Source organism: Pteronotus mesoamericanus, unplaced genomic scaffold (assembly GCF_021234165.1).
Source record: "Pteronotus mesoamericanus isolate MK-2021 breed Mesoamerican mustached bat unplaced genomic scaffold, CSHL_Meso_final contig_182, whole genome shotgun sequence".
Classification (NCBI taxonomy): Eukaryota; Metazoa; Chordata; class Mammalia; order Chiroptera; family Mormoopidae; genus Pteronotus; species Pteronotus mesoamericanus.
This window is the reverse complement of record NW_026555078.1, coordinates 17,973,201-17,993,955: the sequence shown is the minus strand read 5'-3', so window position 1 is coordinate 17,993,955 and position 20,755 is coordinate 17,973,201. Positions and strand designations below refer to the sequence as shown.

The window sequence follows — 20,755 nt, the reverse complement described above, 5'->3', positions numbered from 1 at the left end:
ATAGGGAGTGGTTAGGGTTTGACTTGGGCACCTGGAGCTGTCCCTTCCCTTGAGTGACCCGTGGGGAGGGCTTGGTACATCTTTCCACTTCCCTGTCCTCACCCTGCTGGCAGTGACTAGCAGGTGGAGGAGATGGAAGTGGAACAACTTTGGTGCCCACCTCGTCCCCATTTTTGTAGCAACACCAACCTGGATGGCTGGCCACATAGCGGGGCTGGAGTTCTGAGGGCTGCAGGGGAGACTCGGGGCCTGGAGCGTGGTCCCCTGGGTGGCTGGCTGTGTTGGAGAAGGGCGGCTCAGGGACGGTGTCTTCGGGGCCCAGGTAGTTGTAGAAGGGGGCCCCATCTGGGCCATAGAGGCTGTAGTGCAGGTCCTCGGGCCCGGGGCCATACTCATAGCCTGGGCGGAAGTGGACCCCGGCCTCCCGCTCTGCTTCAATCCGGGCCACATTGCACAGCTGAGCGTAGACCTCTGTCAGGGAGGAGGGAGAGAGGACGCTGGGCTCTGGTCCTGGTAGCTAAAGCTGGTGTGCTGCCCCTGGCTCACTACCCCAGGGGAGGGAGCAGGCTGGGACTGGGGCCCTCTGAGAGCTCCCAGCGGAGCTACTCTCCCCACCACCTGCCCCACTTTGTCCCCAGGTGGCAGGGACTGAAGACAGGGCCACTACTCTGGCTGCCCTGCCCCTCTCTAAATGGCCTCTCCCAAAGGGAGGGCATTCTCTACACTGAGACCCAGCCCGCTGTGGAGGCGCCCCCTCTGTCCCTACAGGCATGGGCCACCCCTCACCAGAGCTCCTGGGGGGGCACAGCGCGCACTGCTGGCTCCAGGCCTCGCCGTCCTGGCAGCAGCACTCTGTGTAGGTGGTGCGGTGCCCATGCAGGGGTTGGCTGCACACATAATTGGTGACTTTTTTCCAGCAGATGTCCATGTGGATGTCGTGGTCAGGCAGGTCCTCTGGTGGCAGAGACACAGAGGCACGTGAGCGCCCCCAGGCCAGCCCCCTCCCCGCTGCCCACCAGGCCAGGCCCACGGACCCACGCCGCTGGTGCTGTTCATGCAGCGCTGCTGGCTGAGGTCCAGGGTGAGGGGCGGGCTGCAGAAGCAGTGGAAGGAGCCCTCCGTGTTCACACACTCGCCATTCTCACAGGCCATGTCCTGGCACTCGTCGTGGTCTGTGGTGGCAGGAAGGGGGGCAGAGCGTGTGGGGCAGCGCCAAGGCCCCTGGACCCCCCTCATGGGAAGGGGTTTGCTTGTAACTGATAATGAAGAGGTGGCACCTGCCTCCCCCTCCCCTGCCCTGGCCAAGTCTGGGAGGCCCTGCTCCAGGGCTGCTTTCCCAGCAGGTCCCCTCGGCTCCCTTCACCTCAGACCTGCCCGCTGCAGCTGGCCTCTGTCCCTGGAAGGGAGACTCCCAGCAAGAAAGGGGCTGGCTGGCAGGGCTGGGGGAGCACCCAGGGGGCCAGGTGGGGAGGGCGGGAGTGTGTCCTCACCCTCACACTTCCTGCCGGTGGCGTCGTAGTGGTAACCAGGGTTGCACAGGCAGATGTAGCCAGGAACCGTGTTGAGGCAGCGGCCGTTCTGGCAGAGACCAGGCCCAAACATCACACACTCGTCGGCATCTGTGAGAAGGCAGAGAGGCAGTGAGGGGAAGGCCAGAAGCAGTAGGAGGCTGTACCTGAGCCTCAGGGCTCCGGGGCCTGACTTGCTGGGCTGGAATCCTGGCCCTGACACACTTGGTAGTTGGGCGACTTCGGGTGACTTGCTTAAGTTCTCCTTGCCTCAGTTTTCTACCTAAAAAATGCAGATATGACTACTTAACCTCGTACAGTTCTGATAAGGATTAAAAGATTAATACATGCAAGATGCTTAAAATAGTGCTTGGCACATAGCAAACACTCCAGGAAAGCTACTTCATTTTCTGTTACTTCCTTCTCTGGCTTTAGGATTAAGGCGCACATACCTAAACTGCCCACTTGGAGTACAGGTTCCCCAAAGCTGCAGCCCTGTCAGTGGGGCCAGGGGGACGGGCAGCTGCTCCGCCCCCACACCGCAGCACTCCCCGCTCTGCCCTGTGCCCTGAGACAGGTTAGTCAAGGCATCACGGTTTGTCCCTGGAGGATTCAGCCTCGGGGAGCAGGAACACCAAGGCAGGGCTCTGTGAAGATTCCCGGAAAAGCTCCGGTCAGACCTCCCAGCCAAAGCTCTGGAGGCCCTGAGCCCCAGGACAGGAGCGACGAAAGCGACCTGGGAGTCTGGGCTGCGTGCAGAGCTCCCCCGGGGACCTCCCGGAGGACCAGGCTGGAACGGTTCAGGTGAGTGGGGTTTGGGGAGCAGGGTGTGCAGGGGGTTACCTGTGTACGTGGTCTGTCCAAACATCCAGGCTCCTTCCACAGGGATGTAGCCTTTACCACTAGGGCAGATCTCGCTGAATTCGACTGTGGGGAAGCAGCCAAGCTCAGACAGAGGAGGGCTCTGCCCCCTTCTCTCAGGGTCACCCTGCAAAACCGACCCTGAGAGGATCCAGGGCCGCCGGGGGCTTACCCGAGTCCTCGGCGGGGCAGATGTCACAGGCGTCTCCCCAGCTGGTGCCCTGGGTGCAGCAGCACTCGGCCTTGGTGGTGTTCCGGCCCAGGAGGCTGGAGCAGGGCGGCTGGCCTTTGTGCCCAGAGTAGCATTCCATGCGGGTGGGGCCCGAGGCGTGGTCCCCTGGCGGGGCCTCGGGGACACTCTGACCTGCATGTGATAGATGTTCCTGATTACTGTCTGTTCATGGCCCTCTGGGATGCCCTAGCCTTTACAAAGTTAACGTTTATATACCACTTTATAGTGTACAAAACGCTTTTACCTATGTTATCTCATTTGATGATCTCAGCGACTCTATGTGGTGTGCATTACCATCCGCTCCCTTCCTTGTACAGGCAGGCAAGTGAGACTTACAGGAGTTGGGTGACTTGCCACAGCCAGCAGCTATTCAGTGGCATGGCAGGGAGCTGACCTCAGTTCCTCATGTGCTAAAGCCCCTGTTCTTTCCAGTATACCACCTTGCCTTCTGCCACCACGGCGGGGTGCCCCCAGTCATGAGGATGGTCCTTTGCTTCATGCTGTACCCTAACCCTCCCACCCTTCCTGTTCTAGGTCCTGCTTTCTTTCCCCCAGGTTAGAAGAGGCCAGCTGAGTCTGAGGCCTGCCCGGGGGGAGGGGCTGAACCCAGCAGCTCCGGGGTGGCTTGGAAAGAGGAGAGTCCAGCTTAGCTCTGCTTCCAGAGGGTTTCCTGGGGTTGAATTGGGGGTCTCTCCAAGGCTCACTCTGAGGTCCCTAGGCCACCCTGAGTTGGCCTCAGAGCTTCCCGCGCCTCCTGTAGGCTCTCTCACAGCCCTGGAGCCTCCTGGATGTTTCTTGGCCTGGGGCAGAGCCCCCTTTTATCTTGATATCTGCTGCACTCAGACTCCTTGCCTCTCCACATTCCACTCCTAGGCTGCACCCCTGCCCTGCACTGCCCCAGTCCTGGCCCGGGCTCCCCCTCAAGCCCTGGGGCAGGGGAAGAGCAAGCCACAGAGTGGTCGTGCATAACGGTTGGGTGGAGTACTGAGCACGCTCACCTCCAGCCGCCCGCGGGCGGCAGCGCCCCTCCTGGGCGTCGTACTCCTCCAGGTCGCTGGCACAGAGGCAGAGGAAGGAGCCCTCCACATTCTCACAGAGTGCCGCCCCACACACTGCCAGCATGAGCTCACACTCGTTCACGTCTGCCAGGCATGGGGACAGGCTCGTGGGTAGGGAAGGGGCAGCCCACACCCTCTGCCCCTACCTCCAGCCTGGGGGCAGATACTCATCCCCTCAAAAGAAAGAGGCTGGGTCTTGAGGGAAAAGCAGAAGTGGGCATGAGTTAGCAGGAAGGAGGAACAGATGAACGAAGGTCACGGGAAGAGAGAGAATGAGGGTGGCAGACAAGGGTCAGACAAGAGGAAGGGCTCCTCCCTCTGAATGTGTTCGGAAGGAACGTGCTGTTGAGACCCTGAGGTCTGGAGAAGGGTGGAACCTTCATGAATGCCCCCCACCGCCTCCTGCTGGTAGACTGCGGCCACGCTTCCCCTACCGACTTGGCCAAGGTGCCCGCTGCAGGGTACAGCTGAAGCCTCCCTTCCTTGCCCTCTCTCTGAGGACCCATTATGGAGCTAGGCAACCGTGACCATTTCAGGACCAGGGCCCTGGGGCCTCTATCCAGGACAGCTGAGGTCTGTGGGAATGGGATAACGGGCCCAAGGGCCTCTGGTTCTCTGGCCCAGAGCCCAGCCCTGAGGCTTCTCACCAACGCAGTCCCAGCCGGAGGACGAGGTCTCAAAGCCCTGGTCGCAGAGGCAGCGGAAGGAGCCCTCCGTGTTGTCGCAGAAGCCGTGGCTCCCACACACGGTGTCATTGGCACACTCGTCTATGTCTGTGGGACAGGGGAGACCAGCGTGTAGGGTGTGCTCTCACTCACTCTCTTTATTTGCTGGGAATAGTTATTTTTGTGGTCTAGTAACACCAAGATCTGTGAAAAGTAACTTCTAAACAGAGGACAAGAAAACTCTTAACAACGCTCTTCAGTTTTTGTGCAAGTCCTGCTCTATGAAAAATATACAAACTATGAAACAACTGCAGAAGCGGTGCCCTCAGGACAAAATAATTTCTAGCTGGACACATGAAAAACAGGCGTCCCCAACCCACCCACCTGTGAGTCCCCCTCCCCACTCACCAATGCAGTCTCCGGTCGGGGCCATGTGGAAGCCAGGCTGGCAGCCCAGGACACAGCGGTAGGAGCCAGGGCTATTCTCACACCTCCAGGCCCCACACACCGGGTCTCCGTAGTCCTTACATTCATCAATATCTGTCCCCAGAGTCATGAGAGGGGACAGAAGTGGCCAGGTCACTGCTCTGGCCCCACCTGTCTGGCATTACAAGGTCACGCCCCACAGCCTCTGGGGTTCTTGATATAGTTCAAAACTGCCGTGAGCATCTCAACACCAAAACATCGAGTTCGGGGACATTCCCCCTGACCCAGCAGGGACGAGCGTCTAAAAGAGAGCTCTATGCTATTTAGGAAAGCACTGAGCTCTAAGCTTCTTTTCCCCACCCCCTTCTCCTGAAAGCAGAGCACTTTGTACTTGACTATATAAAACCTTCACCAAAGTGTATTACAGACAGTTGTCTTCATATCTGTCTCCCTTGCTCAATTTCAAGATTCCCCGTAACTGTCTATTTGACCTAGCAAAAAGACATCGAACCTAGCAGGTGTTTAATAAATGTCTATCAAATCAGTTTGGCTTTAAAAACTAGATTGTGTGCTCTGCTAGCAAGAATTATTATTGTCTTCATTTTGTCATCCTTGCACAGTCCCTGAGTCAGCAGAGGCTCACTAAATGCATTATCCACACCGTGATTAATGTGTAGAAAGTTCCCTGCTCCCTAGAAGCTGCAGTCCCTGGTCCCAGGGAGCTGGGACCAGGCGGGGGTGTGGGTGGGGGGGCGGGGGTGGAGGTGGGAAGATGTGGGGCAGAGCCCTGTCCCTCCCCCCGGAAACCCTTACCCACACACTCCCCGCTCTCTGGGGAGGCCTGGAAGCCAGTCTCACACAGACAGTTGAAGGAGCCCTCAGTGTTGACACAGCGCCCTCCCAGGCACCAGTCTGTGACTGCACACTCGTCCACATCTAAAACAGAGACCTCTGTCAGCAGACCCAGTCTTGGGTCCTTAGAACACTGGGCGGCTTCCCGTGGGCCCTAAGTGGCCCACAGGAGGACCAAGGTAGGAAAGGGCTGAAGGTCTAAGGAGGCGTTCAGAGCTGGAAGCCAGAAGCCAGGCTGGGGGCAGGAGCCCAGGAACTGGGGCTCTGTCAAGGGGAAAGGGGTGACACTCGAAGAGTTTGCAGGGTGCATGCCTGCTGTAGACATCGCAGAGGCCCTGGTGAGAGAGTCCTGTCCCAACACTTGGCTCCCTCTCATTGCTGTCAGCCTCCCACCTTCCCATCCCTGGGTGCGAGGGAGGGAGCAGGAGCCCTTTATCATCAATATTCTAGACATAGCCTCTAGCTCCCTCTGCTGCTGGCAAGTGGACATGGCCAAGCTGGCTTCTCACCCTGGCAGCTGGTGCCTCCCTCGGCGCTGACAAAGCCCGGTGCACAGAGACAGAAGAAGGATCCATGGCTGTTGAGGCACTCGCCGTGGGGTGCGCAGTACTCCTCTCCCTTGCACTCGTTCACATCTGCGGGGAGAAGATAGCCAGTGGTGTCTCCTGGGGATGGTCCCGCCTCTGAACGCAGTCCCCGGTGGGGAGACCTGAGCCACTCACCCTCACACACAGTGCCATTGGCCAGCTGGAAGCCCAGGGGGCAGAGGCACTGGTAGGAGCCAGCCGTGTTCTTGCACTCGCCTCCCAGGCAGTTGCTCTGGAGGTCTTCACACTCATCCACATCTGCAGGGTCACACAGGAAGGAAGCTGGTGGCAGCACCTCCCAAGGACAGGACCCAATGGGGAAGGACTCAGGAGGGCCTGTCCCCTGCCTGGAGAGTCTGGCCCCAAAAAGACATCATCTCCTCACAAAGCAGCACAGCCTTAGAGAAGCTTGTGAGGGAGCCTTCCTGGAGCAGAATGACTGGAGCTCCCTCCACCTCTGCCCCAGCCCAGCAGGCTCCCCTGCCGCTTGGCTGCACTTCTCCAACTGCCTGTGCAGTGCCTGCCTTGGGGACACTCGGCATCTGTCAGCAACCCTGGCCTGGGATGGCAAAACCCCACTGCCCTCATGGCTGAGATGGCTTTGGTTTTACTGAGAAGCAGTAGGAAACAAATGAGAAACAAACCAAGGAAACACATACACGGAACCTGAGAAGATAATAGAAACTAGATTCCTCACATTGGCCTGCAGATTTCTTGTACTGGCCAGTGTTTTTCAAAATACGGCTTCAGTAGCACACTGACGAGGTACCTCTGGGGAGCTTGTTAGAAAACAGATCGCAAGCTCCTCCCGGCCCCCGACAGAGGCTCATTTAGCAGGCCTGGGACAGCGCCCAGGAGCTGCGCTCTCCCAGCAAGGCTGATGCCCACTGAATCTTGCAACCCAGTGGCTTGTTGGTCCCCTAGACCCAGGTCTGTAGGTGTCCACAGCGAGCCCACAATCTGAGGTGGACAGAGGGGCCCTGGTCTAGGCACAGCCCCTGCTGTGCCCCGGCCACTCTCTTCTCTCAGGGTGGTGGGTTAGCCTCCCTCGCCTGCCACATGGGCTCTTACCTTCACAGGTGTGGCCCCGGGGGCTGGGCCGGTAGCCCTGATCACAGTCCCTGCAGGAGAAGGAGCCGGCAGTGTTGGTGCAGACTCCGGAGGGGCAGACTCCCGGAAAGGCACACTCGTCTAGGTCTGGGGCAGACAGCGGCGGTCACCTGGGGGCTCAGGAGGGCTTCCTCCACCTGCTGAGGCAGGAGCCCCCCACCCCTCTGGCCTTTCTCTCTGAGCTTGGAGGACTCTCTCCAGGGCCCTTGGGAATGGCAGGCCCTGCCTGGGGGCCTCTAGGGAAACCCCAGCACCCTCTCTCCAGAATGCTTCTGGGGCATCTCTACTGTGAGATTCCCTATGGTGTCTGTGGTCCCCCTTTCTTCCTGTCTTCACCTCCAAACTTAGGTATTATGACAACAGAAGCTCTCCTTGGGGCCAAGCCCATGGAGAGGGTCCTCTAGCCTGCCCTGGAGACCCTCCACATTCGCTCAAAGCTAGAGGACAAATGGAGTGTCCTTTGGAAGGTAGGAGGGCCGGTATCTTATCTTCGGTCCCTCTGCCACGCCTGCCTCGGGTTACCTTCGCAGGCAGTGCCGTCTTCATTCACCCAGTACCCACTCTCGCAGGCTGAGCAGGCGAAGGAGCCCTCGGTGTTGAGGCAGAGGCCTGTGGGGCACGAGGCCCGGCTGGCACACTCGTTGACATCTGAAACAGGCCATTGAGTTCTGGGTGGGACTCTGCAGGACAGACAGGCCAAGACTGACAGGTGGATGGGGACCAGTGAGAGGACAGATCTTGGCAGCGCCACGCTTTGGGTCAGCATGGTTAGGGCTGCGGGACCGGGGCAGGTCAGGAGCATGTGTGCGCGCGGCAGGCACGGCAGACTGATTTGCTGTGGAGAAAGGGCACTTCGGCATCTTTGTACCTTGACAGCTCTTCCCATCTGAGGTGACCTCGTAGCCCTGCTCACAAGAGCATCTGAAGGAGCCCTCCAGGTTGTGGCACCTTCCATGGGCACAGACCCCGGGGGTCAGGCACTCATTCACATCTGCAAGAGAGAAACATGGGATGGCAAGCTGGCCACCCCGCATGCAGCCTCCTTTGCCAGGCTTGGAGCGTCTCCCTCACAAGGCCAAGGAATCACCCTGCAGAGGACCCATGGGCCGCCCTGGGAAGGCACAAGGTCACCCCTGCCCCTGGCCCTGCATCCTGGTCCTAGGCAGCACACGATGCCCTTCCCCACTGAGTGCACTTCATCTCTCCCGTGACACTGAGAAAAGGGGGCCGGGTCCCTCTGCCCTGGGGCTGGGGCCCATCCAAGGACACCTAGCGTGAAGTGTCCAAGCCCTGGACTCACCTAACAATGGTCCTGAACCTCCCTGGCTTCCTACCTGCCCACCAAACTGGCATGATCTCATGTCCCCAGCCTCGAAACCAGCATTAATAGGTGAGTGGGCAACACCAAGAAAGGCCAAGCTATGCCTGGGTGGCTGAAGGGCAGTGTCAAGGGCCTGGGAAATGTCTGCCCTCTCAGAGCCTCAAAGCATCTATTCACAACTCAGTCCCTCCTGGCGTTCTAAACTCCAGGCCCTCCTTCCTGCGGGGGCTGAGGGGGAAGGGCTTCCTCCCACAGCTGATACATAGCCCACAGTGGAGGGAGAAGAGCACCTGCCCTTCCTTAGGCATTGCTGTTTAGATACTGCTGTTGGGTTGCAGAGGGCAGGAGACCCCTCCTCCCAGGAAGCCCCAGCAGGGCCTGGCTGTTAGCTCCCACCACCGGATATAGCCTCTTCCTAAGATGCTTGGCACTTCACTCTACCCAGCAGGATCCAGCCACAGAAGCTTCTGGGACCTTGAGCCGTAGCTCCTGAAAGGATATGACCAAGGAGCCAAAGTGGCCCCCACCCTAGCTGATTCAGAGAGCAGAGCATCAGTTACTGACGCACACCCATCTTATGCCCCACGTCAGCCGGGGACCCAGCCAGGTGACGAAGGACAAGAGCCTCCAAACCACTTCCCTCTGCCCACCTCTTTCTCTCCCTGTGTGTGGGCTTAACCAAAGGTCCCAAGGCCAAACAGTCCTCTCTGTGCCTTGGCGCATGGCCCTCACCTACGCAGCGCCCGCTCTGGCCCCTGTAGCCCTCCTCGCAGGCCAGGCAAGTGTAGGAGCCGGGGGAGTTGACGCATCTCCCATCAGGGCAGGTGCCAGGGTGACGGCATTCGTCGATATCTGCAAAACAACAGCCCCTCCCTGGGTCATCCCTGGGAGCCACAGCACATGGGGAGGAGGCCTGTGAGGAGGCACATCCTTGACCCTGCCCTTGGTTGGAGAGAGGGAGGGATGGCAGTTTCTGTACAAATGGAAAGTAGGAAAAAGTGAGTGTTGTCCTGTGTTCCCAACTCCACCTCCCACCCACAGTCCAGGACAAAGAGAGATGGACGAACTCTGGAAAGGGCGATTCCCTGGGTGGCAGGGAGGCGCTGTGGTGACCACTGGCTGTGGGAGGGCGAGGGAGCGCGGCTTTGTGAGCCGAACTGGTGGGAACGGCCTTCGGCTCTCCCTTGGCGAACTCCTGGTTTTTTGTGTTTTTGTTTTTTTACAAGTGGTGACAATTACTGGGATTGTACATATTTGGCACAGCAGGCCCCAGAATAGATCAGCAGGTGGGTGACAAAGGCAAAATGGACTTCCTGCACCAGAAAATGAGGACTGACGATGGCCCCCGGTCTTGGAGGTGGCCAAGACCAGCGCCGAGGCTGGCGCAGAGCTAAGCGCAGATGCTGGCAAGGTCCCTCTGCTGGAGAGAAGACTTTTCTTCCAGCCAAGGACCATGTGGGGCTCCCAGCACCCACTCTGGTGAGACCCAGGAAAGTCCAGAGAAAGGACGAGCCCTGGCACCCACTGGACAAGCAGGGGAAAAGGGGACGCGGAAGCGGGAGGAGCAGCAGTGCTGGGAGAGTGACAACAAGGAGGGGGTGGAGCTCATGCGCACAGGGTTCTTCCCGACCAGACCTGGCATCTCAAGGAGTCCATATCCAAGGCCCCAGAGGTCTGACTGAGGGAGGAAGGGCGTCCCACAGGGACGGAACTCGGGTGGGGCTGCGGGAGAACACTTTGTTTCTCCAGCCCAGCGTCAAGGCTCCCACTCATGACACACAGGTTGGCTGAGCGCCAGAGGAAACAGAGGGGTTTACTCTTCCTAACTGGGTCATTGTCAATGTCTTGGAGGAAGTCTACCTGCTTTTGCAGACCAAGAGGTCCTACTGCCCAGGAGGAAGACCTACTCAGCTCCATGGAGGAAATGCAGGAGGGAGGGCCATGGGTCAGAACACAGGCCTTCTGTCAAGGGACTAAGGCTAGAAGTGTCATTAAAAGCGCCTAAAAGCACCTGGGCCCTGCAGTGGAGGAAGAAAATGGTTTCCCCTGAGGTTGTTTGGTCTGCAGGAGAAAGGGCACATGAAAGCCCTCTGATCCAGGGAGCCGGGGCCTCTCAAGACCAAAATTTCATCCTGAGGGTCCAGAAGAAGAGGAAGACATTCACAAGACATTCACAGGTGGTTGCTCAGCTGGGTATCTACAAGGAGATACTCAGAGCTCCAGGGTAATCTTGGGGACACTGAGACAAGTCTCATCTCTGGAAAGAGGGCAGCCAGGAGCCCCTGTCGGGTGTGGTGACACCAAGTTAAGCTACTGTAAGGGTTTCTGTAAAGACAGACATGGAGAGAATGAGACAGAGATGGAGGCAATGAAGCATCCAAGACCACCGCTTTGGCCGCCCGGGAGAGGGCAGCTGGCACCGTGGCCCGCTAGCCTCGGCTGAGGTACCAGAAGGAGGCGGGGCAAAGCCCTTGGGAATGATAAGCAATCCCTGCTTCAGGAAGGCAAGACTCTGGGGATGAAAGAGAACAAGGAGGAGGCAAAGGTCCTCGTTGAAGACAGCACTGAGAAAAAAAATAAAATCTTGGGACCTCTCCTGCAGAGATCAGACAGTGTAGGAAGAAGGTCAGATGTGCCAGCAGCAAAAAACCCTGCGATGTGTCCTGGGGCGCATCTGCGGAGGTGGTGCACGGAATGTCCCGTGCTGGGGATTCGGGGACTTGTGGTCCGAATGCTGTTCATTAAGTATTCCAGCTCTTTCTGGGCCATGGTGGGCTTGTGTCTACCTCCTTGTGGTTCTGTGGGCCAGGGGACTAGACCTCTGTGATTTATGGACCAAAGCATTTAATTGTGTGCAACGCTGCAGAGGGCTCTTTCTTTCTTCCATGGAGAATGGCCACATTCAAGATGCTGCCCATTCCTTTAGCCTTGTCTAGAGCCAGGAAATGAGGGGCAGGACACCCAACTGACCCTTGATGGACGTGTGGCATTGGTCAGATATAAAATTTGCTCTGTTCTGGGAGCATTTGCGATCTCGCTCCCAGCATATATCATCGGTTTGGCTCAAATAAACTCTTACAAAATTTTCAAAAAAAATTTTTGTTGTGTTCTAAATCACTAAGATTGGGGCTGTTTGTAGGTGAAGCATAACCTAGTCTACCCTGGCAGGCCGTTACTGGCTTCCTTCCTCAGGGCCCTGGCCAGCGATTACCACCCTTACCACATTGAGAGGTCTGCCAGCAGGTGGCGGAGAGAGGGCAGGGGAGCTAAGAGGCCCTTACTCTCCACCTGAGCCATGATGGCCTCTTCTAAGTGGGAGCCATTAGCCACAGTGATCAAAAGGAGCCAGATAAAGATGCTGCGTGAAGTGGATGCCACATCTAACCCGTCCCTGCTAAAGGCTCTGGCTCTGCTGTCACCAGGTATTCTGAGGCTGTTCCGGCGCCTGGAGTAGAGCCAGATGTTCTGCCTAGTCTCGGGTTTGAATTTTAATCTAAGACCACAGTATGTTTGCTTAGGTTTCACCCTGGTCACAAGGGTGGGAGCCTCCTTCTTACTTACTGCTGTACTCCCAGCCCATCCATGGCTGGGACACAGCTGGCGCTCAGCAAATGTTTGTGGATCAGGCAATGGGACCATGTGACTAAAACTTCTCACCCTCTTGGTATGAGGCTGCTGAAGAGACCCCAGAAGATCCATGGAAAGAGTCACTCCTGGGAGCAGCGTGCCAACCTGCGCTCTACATGGGGAGAACTCTGGAGCTTCCCCACAAGCGAGCACTTCTCCCTTCGCGGAGGAAATGGCAGCGTGCCGCCTCTGTTCCTCGTGCGAGCACAGGGTGGAAGAGAGCTCAGTCAGGAGCCAGGAGCTCAGGCAGCCGTGGATGTGGGAGGGGGACCGCAAAGCCCTGGCAGTCTCACCCTTTCCCAGCGGAACCCAGAGTCCTGGTACGACAGACGTGCCATTGAGACTTTGGATGGGCTGCTGTCCAGACCACTCAGGCCTTTCACCAGAGACTTCGAGTTCAAGTGGAAAGAGCGATTTCTTCGTTGGAAAAAGAAGAAAGAGGGAGAGGAAATTGACCGGGCTCCCGGGGTGATAGGCCGGGGCTGTGGTCGCCAGTGGAAACCTGGAGAAGTGGACAGGCTACATCAGTCTTTCTTTCAACAGATTCAGAGTATCTGCCCTGGGCCACTGCTCAGCCTGAGCCCCCAGCCGAGGTGTGTGTCTGGAACCCGTGCTCCCGGAAGGGAAGGGGACGATCGGGGGCGTGGTCTGGGGCATGAGGGGAGCCTGGATGTGAAAAAGAATGGTGCTCTCAGACAGTAGCACTTCCCCGTGTTCACGGAGGGTCTGCACTTGCACATTGTATGGCTTATTCGGTCCTCGCAGGAGCCTCTGACATGAGCATGATGGTTTTCATTTTCAGACACCGAGACAAGGGCCAGATCCAGGCCTGTCTCTGCCAAAGCCTGTGCCCTTGACAAGGACTACTCAGGATAATTCAGATCTTTTTAATGTCCTGGTGTTTGCTTGGTTCATTTCCTGTAGTTTTGCTTTTCTTTTCGATAATGTCTAAGGTCGAATTCCTAATGCTGCAATGCTTTAATGAGGCGATCTCTCGGGTACCTAGCACAGTGCCTGGCACACGGTAGGCACCTGCCAAATGCTAACTCCCTTCACTCTCTGTTTCCCTGGAGAGGCCAGGCTGCCGTCTCCATTGGGCTATTGAAAACGAGGGGTTCTGCCTTTGGTCACGCAAGCTTGAGTTTTAACAGGGGAGAGCCACAAGGGAGGCATTGAGGGGGGAAGGTGACATATAAGACAGGTAATTTTCTGTCGTACAACCCCAGCCACCTCCTGCAAGCATTTGATACCCCGGCCTGGCAGTGGCAGGGAGGTGGCAGTGGCAGAGCTGCCAGGAGGTGGCACAACAGTGGCGGGTTTAAGCCAGTTGGCAATGTCACAGCAAGGATCAGGGCTCGTTCATTTGTCCATCCATCCAACTAGAGTTTGTTGGTGGTGTCCAACACATAGACAATTATTATCGGTCACTTAGGATATGGTCCAGTCCTAACAAGCTCACAGCCTGAAAGCTTCAGCAAGAAGGCCAAGGTTGATGCCCCAGGTGCCCCCAGATAGAGCGGCTCCTTCTGTTCGCACGAGGAGAGCACCATGACTCACAGCGAGGGGCACAGGTGTACACAGGGATGTCCTCGGGGTCTCATGTACATAAAGTTGTCGTGCTCTCGGCTTCAGGAGGCAGATGGGATGCTAAATATTGCTGAGGGGATGGAAGGCTCAATATTCCCAGATGGGTCTCTGTCCACAGGAGTGGGCTAGGTAGGCATCAAGGGGCCCAGGCAGGGACAAGCTGGAAGGGGCGTTGGGGGCAAGCAGTGCATGGGGAGATGGTGGGGCGGCACCCAGTTCCTTACCTTGGCAGTGTCCCTTCCTGACCATGATGTAGCCCTGGTCACACTCGCAGTGGTAGGAGCCCTCTGTGTTGGTGCACCGGCCCCCACGGCACGTCCCTGGCTGCTCACACTCGTCTACGTCTGCAAGCACAAGGAAAAGGCCTGAGTTGGGGCCAGCCCTGCCAGAGGTCCTGGGACTTCCTTTCAGAAGCCAAGGACAAGGAGGCCCATGCTGAGGCCCATGGGAAGGCATCCTTGATATGGCCATGATTGGCAGGGGGCTTCTACGCCAGATCTGAGACTGACCTAGCTCAGGCCCCTGCAAACCCCTGAGTTTCTTTCTCCCAAGGAGGCTAATTTGGGGGTCCATGGGGACCCTCACAGCTATCTCCTCACCACAATGCAAGGGCTGGTCTTGAGGTCAGGTGGCAGTCCATAAGACATGATCTGAAGTCAACAAAATCCCCCCTCCTGACCCTCCTACCTCCCCCTGCATTGGTCTGGTCCTAGAGTTCTTACAAGCCTTCTTAAAGGTTAGGGATGAAGCAGCAAATGAGAGACAGCACGTCAGGCAGCTGAGGAACTGTCAGTGAGGTGTATGCCATTGCTCCAAAGCATGCTGGTGCCCCATGATGGCTCAAAAACACAACCCTGGTCATGCCACTCCCTTGCTTAATCCCCACCAGGGCTCCTCCCACCAGGCTTCCCCGGCTCAGCCTGCCTCACAAGGCCTCTGCCACCTGGCCTCCATCTTGCTGTATTGCTGATCCCCACCGGACCGGCCTCTAAGCCTCTGTTCACACGAATGCCTCTGCTCCGTTAGATGGCCAGCAGAGTTCTCCCATTTCAAAGACCAGTTCTACTGATCAGCTTTGTGTTGCTATGGCCATGCCCCATTCCCTGCCCCACAGTCAAATGAATGGAGTCTTCACCTTCACCCCCACCCCCAGCCCTGGTTCAAGCACTTCACAGTCCTTGTGCAGATTAAATGAGACAATCCAGGTAAAGAGTTTAGCTCAGGGCCTGCCTGCCACAAGGCAGGCACTGAAGAAAGGTTAGCTATTATTATTATTATTGGAACAGTATTAAACCTGCCCCATAAAATCCAACCTCCTCAGCCTGGCATGTAAGATCTTTCAAGAGCTGGCCCCTGCTCCCACACACCTCCTAGCTTCGCTTCCCACCTCCCACGCACCTCCTAGCTTCAGCCACAGGAGCTGCTGCATGCCGGTCCCTTGCCTGGGGCGGCCTCCCACCCACCAGCTTGGCTGCCTCCTACTCATCTCTCAGGTGAGTCTCACTTCTCCCCTCCGACCCATACGCCCCTTCCCAGGGTTCCCCTGGGATCCGGGCCCTAACGGTAACTGTTCGTTTCTTCGCTTTTTTCTCCGTGACTGTCAAGAACATGCCTTATTATCCTAGTGACGTCCGGTGTCCGGCACAGTTCTCCCAAAAGTACACCTTGCATGAATGGAATAATAATCATTTGCTTCGGGACAGTGTTTTCCTCTGAAAAGTACTTCCTAACACCTCAGTGCCCAGCAGAGTCCCTGGCAGAAGGTGTAAAGTGCACACTCCTAGGCCCCCATCTGCAGATTCTGACCAGCAGGACCAGACGGACCCAGGAACCTGCATTTTGATAACTCTCCAGGCACTTCTGAGATAACTGGCCCGCACTTTAGAAGCGCTAATCCCAACGGGTGAGCAAAGGGAACTCAGAGCAGGGCCATGTTTGGGAACTTGGTAAAGGACCCGCCAACTGGTGGGGCCAGGATGACAGTCTGATAGGTGAGGCTGGGGGACTGATGTGCCCTACGGAGGAAAACGGAAACGGAAAAGGCCTGGCTCCTAACACACGGACGACGGGCTCCACAGGAGGTAAACGTGTCGTGAAAGCAAAACTGTAACTTTAATGAAAGAACATGTAGGAGAATATCTTTGTGACTTAAGGGTGGGCAAGAACTTCTCAAAGTCCCCAAAGCATAAAAGACAAAAGGTGAATTTCAATACATCAGAATTAAAGATTTCTATTAAAAAAAGGGGGAGGCATGTGAATAAGGATAATGGACAGAGGACCAAATGGGGGTGATGCAGTCCCTAAGCCCAGGCAAGTATGTGCAATACGTAAGGAATTCTGAAAGCGCCCCAAGAAAAACCGGCAACAAGCTTTGGGATACTGAGCAAAAGACAGGAACAAGCAATTTCCAGGTAAGGAAACCCGAAGGCTAACCTACGAAGAGATACTCACACTTATTAGTAAAGTAACTCATTTAAAATATTTAATAGTTAAATAATTCATATTAATCAATTATATTATTTGAATCCTAGAAATTGTAAATTAATGAAATAAAATAACAAGATATTGTTTTACAAGATGAGTAAAATTTAGACGGTGGATGTTGTCCTGGAAAAGGCCTCATTAAACCTGCCCCATTAAATCTCCTAGGGCCAGCAGTACTGACCTTGAGCTCTGTCCCTCCCCTCCCAACTGCTGAGTCTGGCAGAAACATCCCGGACGCCCAGGCCGGCACGCAGCAGAACGCCTTGTCTGGGCCAGTCTTGGCAACACCATTCCCTGCAGCAGCCACTGCTGGTCCCGGGCCAGCGCCCAGGCTGGGCCTGCAGAGAACAGCGCCTCCGCCCACAGCAGCGGCCACGGCTGCAAAGCCCGGAGAAGCCCCATGTCCTCAGCCTCTCCCCTCGCTACCTCCAGCTCGTTAGGAGCACTGCTGCCCGAGTCACTTCCCTGAGAGCCAGCTGACCGAATCACCACCCTCTGCTTCCAGATCTCTCCTGGCTGTCACTGCCCATGGGACAGCGTCCAAGCACTTCAGCCTGGGGCTCAAGTCACTTCACAACTGGCCTCAGCCCATGCCACTTCCTCCCCAGACCCCACGCTCTAGTCACAGTGGATTTGTCATTATTCCCAGGGTACGCCAGGCCTATTCACTGCTCTGCTCTACAGAAATGGTTCCCTTTCCCTGGAAGAGCCTCTGCTCCATTCAGTCCTTCACTTCGCATGTAAGGGAGTGTGTGTTGTTGGATGCAAACCATGCTTCAGGGCTGAAATGGCTTTGATTCTGTGCCCAGGTCTGCCACAACTAAGTGTGAGGTCCCTGGGTGCTTCAATTCACCTCTCGGAGCCTCAGTTTGCTAAACTATAAAGTGGGTATAAGGATTTCTATTGCATGGGGTTGGGATGATGAGCTTCGTAAATAAAATGCTTAGGACAGTGCCAGCGCATAGTAAGTGCTCTGCTCACAAGGGCATATTTCCCCCAGCCTGCCGGGAGTCCCTGTCAGCGGCCTCATGGGCCGCCCTCCCTTCCCTAATTGAAAGCATCTTCTGTCATTCAGAGTTTGGGGACCTGGCTTTTAGTCCTCGCTAGCCATGTCCCGGACCCTCACACTCTTGACTTTAGCCACAGTTCGCCGAAGGCTTTGTGAATGTTGCTGCTTTTCGATTCGTACCTCTCAGATTCAGTGTCAGGGTAGGTTGGCTTCCTCCCAAGTCCAGCTCAGAGCCCTGGTCTTCGTTCCCGGGGCCCCTGCACCCCCACGCTGCGGAGCTGTGACTGAGTGCTGTGAGTGCCCAGCTCCACTTCCGCTTCTACACTCTCTGTGGGGTCCTGCGCCCATCCCAAGGGCAAGGGCTTACCTTGGCATCCCTGCGTGGTCCCTGAGGGGGCCGGGGTGTAGCCAGGGTAGCAGAGGCAGGAGTAGGAGCCCACGTGGTTGACACAGCGCCCTTTTCCCATGCAGGGGTCCCTCAGACACTCATTGTCATCTGAGCATAGGGAGGTAGGGAGGTGAGGAGGGAGGTCAAGGGGGCCTTTCTTTGGCACCTGCCAGTAACCTGCCCATGCCAAGGGCTGGCTGAGGGATGGTGCGTGGGGCAAGGAGGGGATGAGGGAGCGGAGGAGGCCAGAGAGACGGAATATCTCTAAGGCTGGGAGCCATGAAGCCATCCACTGGGCCTGCTCAGGCACCAGGCAGCTGCCCCACACCTCCTCCCTGCCCTGTGGCCCCTCCCCCCATGGTTCCATGCTCACTTCCTTTCTCCTTCAAGGCACAGTGACTGTCTCCTTTGTATAATAATATTGGGGGGGGGGTGTGGGAGGAATCAGGCCCGCAGTCGATGACTTGTCTTGGCCCCTAAACCTCTCCCCTAGGGATGGCTCCGGTGAAGGCATGGTACAACAACGGCAGACCTCGGTCTGCTCTGCAGGCAGCAAGAAGGCCAGTGTGAAGGGCAGGCAGAGCTCAGAGCCGAGGGCTTCAGGCACTGGTCAGGGGGCTCTGGGGTTGCTTTCCACGCTTCTGCAGTCCTGAAGACTTGTCACACGCTTCTCCCAGGGACTGGTCTCCCCAAGGCTAAGGTAGGTTTGCCCACAGCGGTTGCATTCCTCCTCAACGCATGTGCCACACAGCACCACACGGGCCTTCCACTGTCTGGGCTCTGTCTTGACTCTGCCTCCCGGCAGCCCTGCTCCCACCCGCCCCGGACGCTGAGTGCACCCAGGGCTCGGAGGGAATACCTGTGCAATAGGCCTGGCTCGGGTGCAGCCGGTAGCCGGCGCTGCACAGGCATCTGTATCCATCTGGGAGGTTCACACAGGTTCCGGGGCCACAGATGCTGGTGGCTCCGGCGGCACACCTGTCAATATCTGTCAGAGACAGAGCAAAGCAGAAGTCAGGGCCGGGTAGTAGGTGGGCAAAGGCGGCGGCGCAGGGTGGAAGAGTGTGGGGGCAGGCCACAGGGGGCTCAAAGGACCTAACTGCATGCTTGGTTGGGCCCTCCCACACTCATATATATAGCATGGCCTGTATAAATACTCCCCACCCCCCCAACCCGGATGTCCCCCAGGGCCCTGAGCCCTACCAGGATGGAGCTTGAAAGAATACCTCACTTGAAACAAGACCAAGTAGATTCCAATGAATATCCTGAGTCCCAGCAGGGCCTGCTCTGCTGAGGTCTCTAGCCTGACCTTACCCTGAATACGGACAAGCGCTCACCGCAGTGCCCAGTGGATCCTTTCCCTGGCTAATCCTGCCCAATTTCCCCCAGACAGACCGACAGACAAATCTGGTGAGCAGGATGCCTGGGGAGAACTGCCAGGCAAGCACGGGGGAGGGGCCGGGGCCAGCTGAGCAGGGCCTTGATGCCACACTGAGACACGTAAGCAAGGGGGTCAGGCAACGTGGGGTGCGATCAGAGCTGCCTCTGAAAAACCACTCATCTTGCCATGCTCCCTTGCTCGGAAAGATGGGAGGGAAGGCACAGGGGGCCTTGAGAGACCTGCTAAAATAATTTAAATGAGGACCACCTTGGGCGGTGGTAATGGGGTAAAAAGCGGGGAGACAGACACTGAATTCAGAAGCAGTTGGGAAACTCACCAGGCCTCCAGGCTGAGGCTGCCTAGAGGGCAGAGATTCTGTCCTTAATACTGGAAAGGTACTTTGCACTGGCAACATGCTGAATGCACGAATCACTGACTGAACAATCGATGCTTTTGGCCTCTGTGTGCACTCTGATGTCTTAGCGGGAAGCCCACTCACCCTGGGCTTCCCCCTCCCCGCCCCACAGACCTGAGTGGCCCTGGAGACCCAGGGAATGGCTTGGCATGTGGCCTGTGATGGTTTCACAGCGGGGCTTCACAGCATTTGCTGAACTGAACTGAGCCGAACAGGCACACTGGCCCGCTTGGCAGGCTGCTCTGTTACTGGCCTGGCTCAACGTGTCAGCCTGGGGCCTCGTGGGGACCCCTGGTCAGGACCTAAATGTCCTCCTAGAGGGATGTTTGGGGGAAGACAGGGCAGATGAGGGATCAGGCAAAAGGCTATCGTGATGGTTGCGGGGAGAGTCTGTCTCCCTTCGCGCTGCTGCTGAGCTTGGCCTGGACCCCTCCCGCCCCCAGGCCCATTTTCCTTGTCGGAGACTCCGACTCCTGAGCTGAGCCCCCTGACCCGGCTCAGCCTGCCTGTGGGCAGAGGGCAGCTGGGGGCACTGCGCTGAGCCCAGAGGACGGAGGCCCAGGCAGTGGCAGCGGGAGGCCCCGGTCAAGCAGGAAGACGGACACCCACCCGCACCCAGGTTCTCTGGCCTGCTCCACCAGACTCCAGGGTCTCTCCCTTTGCCAGAGGAAATCCAGAAAGGCCCCTCTCCCCAAGGTGGCCTTGGGCTGTGAGGATGAGAGATCAGCAAGCCCCTGGAAAGGGCACGTGTGAGGGCACACCCGAGAACACGCGTGAGCTCACACATGCACAGGGAGTGGCAGGTAACACCGGCCTTGCTTCTCCCCAAACAATAAGCCTTGAGGAGGGCGCATTCCAGAGCAAGGTGGACTTGCCAGGGATCTCCCCACACAGCACCCACTCTCCATTGCAGCCGGCCAGGGCCGCAGGAAGAGCGAACACAGGCTCCCAGGCGGCTAACCCTTGAGAACTAGAACAGTTTTCCTCCCTGAAAGTCAGTCCTCCGCGCCGGCAGGAGGCTGCCTGCTGCCAGGGCACTCAGATGACTCAGGGTCAACAGCCTGCAAGAGCCAAGCTCCGGGGGACTCCGAGTGCTCCTTGTCCCCTAGAGGCCCCCTGGATTCTTCGGGAAGGTCTCTGAGTATGACCCACCCTACCGACCCCCAAGGTGTCCCTTCTCTTTCCCCTTCCTGGCTGGACCCGTGCTCTAGTCAGAACTCCGGTGTCTGCTTGGGCACCCCGTG

The 20,755-nt window shown here is 57.3% G+C and overlaps 1 protein-coding gene across 1 annotated transcript in view; it reads right to left on the bottom strand.

Annotated features, from left to right (window-relative positions):
* The window catches only part of LTBP2 (latent transforming growth factor beta binding protein 2), an 87,178-nt gene that overhangs the window by 1,930 nt on the left and 64,493 nt on the right, over positions 1 to 20,755 (bottom strand). Inside the window, exons 17-35 of the mRNA XM_054567274.1 lie at positions 18,575 to 18,703; positions 17,695 to 17,823; positions 14,059 to 14,178; positions 9,353 to 9,472; positions 8,168 to 8,290; positions 7,822 to 7,947; positions 7,261 to 7,386; positions 6,325 to 6,447; positions 6,112 to 6,237; positions 5,564 to 5,686; positions 4,733 to 4,864; positions 4,307 to 4,432; positions 3,600 to 3,743; positions 2,542 to 2,733; positions 2,352 to 2,435; positions 1,491 to 1,619; positions 1,035 to 1,172; positions 787 to 954; positions 190 to 471 (exon numbers count right to left, since the gene is read on the bottom strand). Coding sequence (XP_054423249.1) covers positions 190 to 471; positions 787 to 954; positions 1,035 to 1,172; positions 1,491 to 1,619; positions 2,352 to 2,435; positions 2,542 to 2,733; positions 3,600 to 3,743; positions 4,307 to 4,432; positions 4,733 to 4,864; positions 5,564 to 5,686; positions 6,112 to 6,237; positions 6,325 to 6,447; positions 7,261 to 7,386; positions 7,822 to 7,947; positions 8,168 to 8,290; positions 9,353 to 9,472; positions 14,059 to 14,178; positions 17,695 to 17,823; positions 18,575 to 18,703 — 2,640 coding nt within the window. The remainder of the gene's footprint in view (positions 1 to 189; positions 472 to 786; positions 955 to 1,034; positions 1,173 to 1,490; positions 1,620 to 2,351; positions 2,436 to 2,541; positions 2,734 to 3,599; positions 3,744 to 4,306; positions 4,433 to 4,732; positions 4,865 to 5,563; positions 5,687 to 6,111; positions 6,238 to 6,324; positions 6,448 to 7,260; positions 7,387 to 7,821; positions 7,948 to 8,167; positions 8,291 to 9,352; positions 9,473 to 14,058; positions 14,179 to 17,694; positions 17,824 to 18,574; positions 18,704 to 20,755) is intronic.